The following is an 8905-nucleotide window of genomic DNA, read 5'->3' on the forward strand; positions in this document are numbered from 1 at the left end:
GATGCTTGTAAGTGCACACCATGGTTAAAGCATAAACTCTGTAGTTACCTTGTACTCTAGAGTAAGCATACTGATCACAATAAACATGGCTCAAATAAGACCAAATAACAGCAACCGAACCGGCTTGGCTTTGTGTGTGTATATAACGTTAACACAGACGTTAACCACAGACCACCCTACATTCCATACTAAGAAAAATGTACAGTCAACTATTCTTCCATTGTGTGCATGTATTCCACAGGCTATTAGTATTGTAAGAGTCTAAGCCCCCGAGACAAATGGTTTGGCCCATGCAAGGCGTCAGAGGTCACGTAGATCCGGTTGACACCAGTTCCGGACATGCGCATGGCTAATATACACTGTACTGTCGAATACTCCTTGTCGAGTCTTCCTTTCTTCTGAGTAACCTTGGGGTGAGGGATAACCTGGAATCCAGTCTCTCGCTGGCTCGGCCTACCGTACTTAGTGCAGGCTCTCTACGGGGCCACTGTGGGTCTGAGCCGCCGGGATAATTGGCCCGACCCGGTAGAATTTTCACGCGGTTGGACTTTGCCCAGGGGGGTTAATTGCCGGATAATTAACCCCCTGGGCTAAAGTCTAACCCCGTGAAAATACTACCGGGTGTGGCCCATTACCCCGGCGGTTGGGAGCTTCCCTGGCCCCGTAGAGAGCCTGCACTAACTACGGTATAAGGCCGAACGAGAGACTGGATTCCAGGTTAGGTGAGGGACAGGGCGGAACATTCGTACCTTACAGTATCACATAGCTAGCACAGAACCCATTCAACCCAGGTGTAACGGTAAATTTAAATATGTAAACACTAGACAATGTATGTGACCTTTGACGTCTGGACAGTATTTGCCCTGGGTCACGGAAGACCGCCGGCGTGGTGTGACGCAATCACCGAAACCTGGTTACCACGGCTCCCCCTTCCAACATACACACAACTACACCTGGGTCAGACGGGACTTATCATTAGTTTCGCCAGTACAGGAAGAAACAGTCGAATATTCAGAGGGATTAGAAACAAGGCGTCTCACTGCTACATACGGGAGTTATAATCAGTATATTTTGAATCCTCGAACTTTCACCAATACAGGGAGGAAAGCCGACAGTTCTCTACTCAGACAGGTTCACGTCAGTGGCGTCTCAAACAGCCAGGTGCGATTTGGACACTTCTCGGATATCCAGGTGAGATTTATCCACGTCTTAGATATCTAGGTGAGATTTAGACATGTCAAAGATATGCAGGTGAGACTTAGACAAGTCTCAGATGTCCAGGTGAGATTTAGACACGTCTTAGATACCCAGGTGAGATTTAGACATGTCAAAGATATGCAGGTGAGACTTAGACAAGTCTCGGATATCCAGGTGAGATTTAGACACGTCTAAGATACCTAGGTGAGATTTAGACACGTCACATGTATGCAGGTGAGACTTAGACAAGTCTCAGATGTCCAGGTGCGATTTAGACACGTCTTAGATACCTAGGTGAGATTTAGACACGTCACATGTATGCAGGTGAGACTTAGACAAGTCTCGGATATCCAGGTGAGATTTAGACACGTCTAAGATACCTAGGTGAGATTTAGACACGTCACATGTATGCAGGTGAGACTTAGACAAGTCTCAGATGTCCAGGTGCGATTTAGACACGTCTTAGATACCTAGGTGAGATTTAGACACGTCACATGTATGCAGGTGAGAGACTTACACAAGTCTCGGATATCCAGGTGAGATTTAGACACGTCTTAGATACCTAGGTTAGATTTAAACACGTCACATGTATGCAGGTGAGACGTACACAAGTCTCGGATATCCAGGTGAGATTTAGACACGTCTTAGATACCTAGGTGAGATTTAGACACGTCACATGTATGCAGGTGAGACGTACATAAGTCTCGGATATCCAGGTGAGATTTAGACACGTCTTAGATACCCAGGTGAGATTTAGACACGTCACATGTATGCAGGTGAGACGTACATAAGTCTCGGATATCCAGGTGAGATTTAGACACGTCTTAGATACCCAGGTGAGATTTAGACACGTCACATGTATGCAGGTGAGACGTACACAAGTCTCGGTTATCCAGGTGAGATTTAGGAAGGACATAGTAAGAAGTGAGATCCAGACGTGTCAGATTTCCAGGTGTAATGTAAACAAGTCTGTGTTAATCCTTACCAATGCTTACCAATGGGGTTAATATGGGATGTCAAGATTGTTAGAAATATTACTGAGTAATGTAGTTGATGTAAGGTCATACCAATGCGTGTTTTTGGTATAAGAAAGGGCTGAGTAAACAAAGTCAAATCTGTCTATCTACATTTGTCAAATATGTGTACACCTGCCCACAGACAGAAAGGCAACTGACGTAAGTGCATTTCACATGGGATGCCAAGAGCACAATAATCAAAATAATGCCAAAAGTTGATTAAATTTCAGTAGCCATCGCCGAGCTTAAACAACACTGAGAGGAAGAAGACTACACCTACAAGATGGGAGGGAACAACATGAGCAAATTTGCAAGACCGGATGTTGACATTCAGGATCAACATCGTCATCCAGACTTACCAAGGTGGGAAACAAATACTATCTACAATATTTAATTTATAAATCATTAAGCGAAACGTCCTGTTCTTTAATCTACTAGAGTCCATTCCAAGACACCATGCGGATGTTTGTTGCCATTGTTTAGAATTGATTTTAAAGTTTTGTAATTATATGTCTAGGACATTTGATACTTCAGAAATATTTTTAACACTGTTTCAACTTTATAAATATTTCCCTGGTCCTGTAAAATTTTGGAAATATTCATGGTGTGGAATTGGATACTTCTAATGGTTTCTAAATAATGATAACAGCATTCTAACATTATTTACCATTTTCTACCATTTTCTACCATTTTTTGTAAATGGTTCAGTGGGCTGGGAAGATAGCAATTCACACATCCTTGCAAAGTATGGTTGGGTGCCATGCAACAATGGCCCACCACAAAGGATCCACCAGTGCCCAGCTGTGAAATCTAAAAATATACAGATGCAACAATAGGGCTTACTTTTATGGGGGCAATAAACTAATTTTACCATTTGGCCAGGTTTACCATTTTTTGTAAATATTTGTAAATGTGAAATAATCACAGAGAGGTTTCACAATTATTCTAAATAAAGATATTTTTGTACAGTTACTTTCAAAATGTTTCTAAAATATTCAAAGAAATTCAAATAAATGAGTAATTTCTTAGTCATTTTTTTGAAAATAATTTAATTATTGTGGCTCAGATATTCTTTTATTCAAAATAATTCAGACTAATTATAAATATCGCTTAAAAACCCTCATGGTGTCTTGGAATGGACTCTATACTGCGGATTAAATCTTATCGCTACATCTTATCATTTCAGAAAACCATCAGAAACAGGAAGAACCAATGTTGCAGCCAAACCTGCCGAAATGCAAAAGCCCGCAGACAGGTGAGCAATGTGAAATACTGTTACTGACCTGATCTGATCTGTCATACTAAAAGTTCGGTAATATTCATTTAAGGATTAATGACCCGCCCCGTGGTGTATATGGTGTCATAACGCCTGGGGCTATGCTATAACCACCGAATAAAACCACCGAGTGAGTAATGCGAACGAGGTGGTTTTATGAGGTGGTTATAGCAAAGAACCAGGTTTTATGACACCATATACACCGAGGAACAGGCAGGTCATTAACGTTATTATCATATAGCCTACCCAAACTTGCAAACTCCTGTATGACGCATAGTTCCCTTGGTGCCATACAAATATGAATTCCTTTGTCGAATTTCTGAAAATTCACATTTGATCTTTGGTACATAAATGCATTTGTATGATGATTACAGATTGCATTTTGAAACCAAAATTTTCACAGAAAATATTCGAAACATTGCAGTCTTTGGCTTTTTAGAACAACAAACCTCACTATCAATTTTAACAGAAGGAGCCAGTCCCCCCTTGCAGTCTGCACTTGTCTGGCATATGTTAAGCTCCTTTTGATTGGCCAATGCCTGCATATATCTCGTACTTTCCTGTGTGTATCACTCCTTCTGATTGGTCAAGATGATTCGACAACGGCACCATTGTCGATTCACTCTGACCAATCATACGAGCTATATGATGATTAATGCATGATGACCCGGCCCGAGGTGTATATGACAATATTTCGTAACTTAGCAGTCTTGGCATATCATTTGTTTTTCAAATCTACTCTACTCTACTCCACTAATTTCTCCTCTGAAGAGGGGTATTATCTTATTGGTCAATGCCCTTTTAATTATATCTCTCGTTCTGATTGGTCAATGTTACTATTCACCACTTGAGATTATGTATCTCTCCTATCTCTCCTTCTGATTCTTTAGGGTTTAGGGCCATTTACTGCAATATACTGCCCATGCAAGTCTCTACATGAAGAAAATGAGAAAATATAGATGTGCCACAATCTGGAACAGTCTTCCTACAAATATCAAAAACACTTCTTCCCTCCTTACATTTAAAAGTGCCCTGAAAACATATCTCATAAACCACCCTATCCCCTTATAGAAATATTTATCCCATCTTAATCCATATTGCTATTATCATTTGAATTCATTGATCACACATTTTCTTTTTTGTATTACTATAACATATGACTGTGTTAGTTACTTCTCCTTGTTATTTATTGATTCACTGATCGTACATCTTTTGTTGTATTATTATAACATATGATTGTGTTAGTTACTTATATTTGTTATTTATTGATTTCACTGATCGTACATCTTTTGCATTGTTATAACATGTGCTAGTTCTTTCTTTGTTAATTATGATTTCATTGATCATACATTTTGTATAAGCATAGAGGAGGAGGGCACAGCATAAACCGTTAAGGTTTTTTCCCTCCTCCTGCACCTGTTTTATATTCTATTCTCTTCTGTATGTATTATCATTTTGTATGTGCAAACTGAATAAACAAACAAAACAAACAAACAATACATACAATAACTAGAATTGTTCTCTTTCATTTAAAGGCAGTACAAAGACTACCTTAAGGAAGGTGACTCCTCCCTTGTCAAGTCAGACCTGGACGCAGCAGAGCAGCACTTTGCAGCTGCACTCAAGATAGTTCATGTCAGAGGTAAAAAAATTAATGAATAACTCGTGAAGTCTCCAAGTACTTTCGCAAATAAATCAAATTAAATACAACATGTATCGTGATCAATGAAACATATCATATTTCGAAGAAAACGTCACTAAGACATGTTCTTCACTCCATTACCCGAACTTTAAGGATTGATAGACTCCTTAATTCATTAATGCAGGGCAAAAAGACTATCCAAGAAATCATCAGGACTTGTAGGCTGTAAATAATTGTCAGCAAAGAGATAAAATACGCAACATCAAGTTCTTTCTCCCCAGATCCAACAGCCCAGCAGTACCAGAGAGAGGTGGAGCCCCTGTGCAAGTTGGGGGATGTCTACAGCAAGCGAGGTCAGCAGACAGGAGACGGGGGACACTTTGTCAAAGCAGCAGCACTCTACAATGCAGCAATAGCCAGGTCAATAGATCAAGTTCTCAATTGTAACATGGCAACAGCTATTAAAGAAATAGAGATGTCGTTTCTTGCATGTATATTAGGCATTTCTTGTAAAATGAACCAGGATAACATAAAATCCCACATAAAACAGCTGAAGGAGATGCGGGACCAGATCAAGCTGGAGATGGAAACCATTGACCAGCAGCTGGATCCCTATGTACATGATGAGGACGACCCACTTGTCAAAGAGATAGAGGCAAAAAGAGCTCAGGCTGTCAGGCACTTGTTTGAGAATATTTCACAACAAAGGAAGGAGTTCATCAGCCTGCTTGTAGAAGAAAGTGTTGGGTTAATGGGCCCCCCTCCCTGTAAGTATGCCATGATAGGCTTGGGTTCACAGGCCACGGGACTGGTAACTCCATACTCAGACCTGGAGTTTGCCATCTTGGTAGAGGATGAAAGTGAACAATGTTTTCAGTATTTTCGCAACCTCACCCACTATCTACACCTCAAGGTGGTCAATCTGGGAGAAACCATTCTCCCAGCACTGGGAATAAAATCTCTCAATGACTTCTACTCAGAGAACCCCCTTGACAACTGGTACTACGACTCTGTCACACCTCGTGGGTTTGCATTTGATGGCTCCATGCCAAAGGCAAGTAAGACTCCATTGGGCAGACAGAAAACAAAGCGCAAAGCACACAATGAACTCATCTGCACCCCAAACAACATGGTTTCAATACTACAAACAGATGTCTCCTTGTACCTGAAGGAGGGATATCACCTTGGCAGCATCCTACGAAACCCATGCCTCATAACTGGGGACCAGGATTTGGTTGATGTGTTCAAGAGCACCACAGCAAAGATACTGCAAAAAGATGGGGGTAATATGGCTCAACAACTAGCACAGGAGACACTGAAGGAAAACATCAAAAGGAGCAGTGGTATCGAAATCATAACAGCAAAACTGATTGATGTAAAGAAAAAACTCTATCGGTTCCCTTCTGTAGCAGTGGACTGCTTGGCACTGTCTTCTGGCATTGTGCCTACAACAATTTGGAAGACAATAGAAGAAATGAAAAACCAACAAGTGATCAGTAACAACAATGCACACCACTTGACAGTGCTTACCAGCATCTCAGCAGAACTCAGGCTCAGAACCTACATTGCAAATGGTGGACAGAAGGAAAACTTGTCAGCTTTGGCCTCAATGGAAACAGTGCTCAATACACAAAGGCCATACCTACAGACCGATGATGAAGTACAAACAGACGCAAAAGTGTTTCATATACCAAATGAAAGGCAGCTTTTCAGATACTATTATACAGCGATCCCTCTTCAGAGAGCATTGACTGAGTGCATATTGTATGGGAAGAGGCCAGCTCTGCAGGATCCCTCTGATTTGTATGACACGTCTCCGAACGTAAGAGGGATGATGTACTATGCGCTGTGCAAATATAAGTCGGCTATTGCATGCTACTCTGAGACTCTGAAGGACACTAAAACGTTTGACTTTGGCAAAATGGATTCGCTCATCAATCTTGGAGGTGCTTTCTACGAGATGGGTGACTATGAGAATGCAATCAGCTCCCTCGAACAGGCGCTACGGATAAGAAGAAGCCAACCAACAGAACGTCTTTACTTTTCCTTCGACCTTGGGGACAAGCTGGGGGTTTTGCTTAACCGCCTGGGTTTGGCATATCATGGCTGGGGTAAATACAGAAAAGCGATCAGCTACTTTGAAGAGTCGCTGGATACGAAGAGAAACGTCAATGATCAGGATAATGAAAGTAATGGCATCGCCACTACATGGAACAATCTTGGGGAAACTTTTCGGTTCCTGGGTGACTTCAAGAAAGCAATCGACTACTATGAACAGGCACTGCAGATAAAGAGAAGTGTCTACGGTCAAAGTACTGCACACCCAGAGATTGCAATATTGTACAACAACTTGGGGTTGGCCTCGCACAGTCTCGGGGACCACAGGAAAGCTATCAGCTACTTTGAACAGGCACTTCAGATGGACAGGATTGTCTATGGCCAGACTACAGTGCATCCTGAGATTGCCCACTTACTCAACAACCTGGGTGCAGCCTGGAGCTCTGGTGTACTAAATGGTACCAGGAAAGCAATCACCTACCATGAAGAGGCACTGCAGATGGGAAGGCGTATATATGGTGAGAGCGCCGCACACCCTATAATTTACATCTCACTTAACAACCTGGGAGAAGCCTGGAGAGAACTTGGTGATCCCCAGAAAGCACTCCGCTACCATGAACAGTCACTGGAGATGCGCAGAGGTATGTATGGACAGACGCATAACCATTCTGACATTGCCGAGTCACTTAACAACGTTGGGGTAACCTGGATCGTCCTTGGCGATTTCAGGAAAGCGAAGAGCTACGCTGAAAAGGCACTACAAATGTACAGGAGTATCGGTTACAGTCCTGCACATCCAAAGATCAAAGATCTTGAAATGACTTTGGGCAAGTTGAATAACATGCTTTCGATGTAAAGCATGCAACTGTGGCATGTTCACCACATTTTAACATACGAGCCAACAAGGACAAACATGATAATCTTGTACTTACCCGAAAACAACCGTACTGCACAACCACCTTCTTCTGTTAGGTTGACAGTCATATACTAATATTACAAGCATATGTATGGTATTGTTTTGCTTTTTGTGCTTTTCGAATAGATCTAACAGGAAATTCGATATTGACAGAAATGCCTTACCCTACCTAGGTGTAAGGTATGGTCTAGTGTGTTATATAGTAAAAGTATATTAGTAGTGTTGTGATTCTTAACCCTATTCAGACCGGGCTTTTTTGGTCATCCCTGGACCGGGGGGGGGGGGGGTTTGAGGCCCTCCACTTCTAAGTCCTCTAACTCTTGAACGACGTGCCGTAGGGCCACCATATTTTCAGGACATGATATCGACATAATATCTGACGAGTATTCGACGTTTGACGTTACGTTGACGTAAGATGACGTAATTGTGACGTCATCAATTTGATTATATTGGTCGGACCCATGAAAAAAGGGTATTCTCAGGAAACTTCAAGTTATACTACAAAAATGTAACAACAAGTCCAGATAACAGAATAATAATGTTTATTACGACTTGCATTGCCAATAGCAACATCGATGACGTCATGATGACGTCATGAAATGACGTCATGCACATCTAAGATACGACTTAGGCTCCGCCATATTATATCCACCACATTGAATTTTCAAAAGTACTTTATTTGCAACAAATAATCACAAAAGACAATGGAAATAGACTAAATTCATTCATTTAGATGCTTTTTGATGAAAAAATACCAGGTAGTTACAAATAATAAGGGATAATTAGCTTGTTATTCTTGA

The 8905-nt window shown here is 41.4% G+C and overlaps 1 protein-coding gene across 1 annotated transcript; it reads left to right on the forward strand.

The window, feature by feature from the left end:
* The first annotated feature begins 424 nt into the window (after nucleotides 1–424).
* LOC118430785 lies at nucleotides 425–8278 on the forward strand. Its single transcript, XM_035841807.1, has 6 exons — nucleotides 425–1191; nucleotides 2444–2576; nucleotides 3400–3468; nucleotides 5025–5131; nucleotides 5413–7830; nucleotides 8232–8278. The coding sequence occupies exons 2-6, from the start codon at nucleotides 2497–2499 to the stop codon at nucleotides 8276–8278; spliced, it is 2721 nt and encodes a 906-aa protein (XP_035697700.1). The 5' UTR covers nucleotides 425–1191; nucleotides 2444–2496.
* The last annotated feature ends 627 nt before the right edge of the window (nucleotides 8279–8905 follow it).

The sequence above is a fragment of the Branchiostoma floridae genome, chromosome 14, assembly GCF_000003815.2.
Source record: "Branchiostoma floridae strain S238N-H82 chromosome 14, Bfl_VNyyK, whole genome shotgun sequence".
Classification (NCBI taxonomy): Eukaryota; Metazoa; Chordata; class Leptocardii; order Amphioxiformes; family Branchiostomatidae; genus Branchiostoma; species Branchiostoma floridae.

What these genes read in the sequence shown, in the direction of transcription:
- LOC118430785 (XM_035841807.1), top strand. Translation starts at nt 2,497, where the DNA reads ATGGGAGGGAACAACATGAGCAAATTTGCAAGACCGGATGTTGACATT. An exon ending in CAAGATAGTTCATGTCAGAG is followed by an intron (nt 5,132 to 5,412) that starts GTAAAAAAATTA and finishes CTTTCTCCCCAG; the next exon opens with ATCCAACAGCCCAGCAGTAC. An exon ending in GTCACTGGAGATGCGCAGAG is followed by an intron (nt 7,831 to 8,231) that starts GTATGTATGGAC and finishes CTTTTCGAATAG; the next exon opens with ATCTAACAGGAAATTCGATA.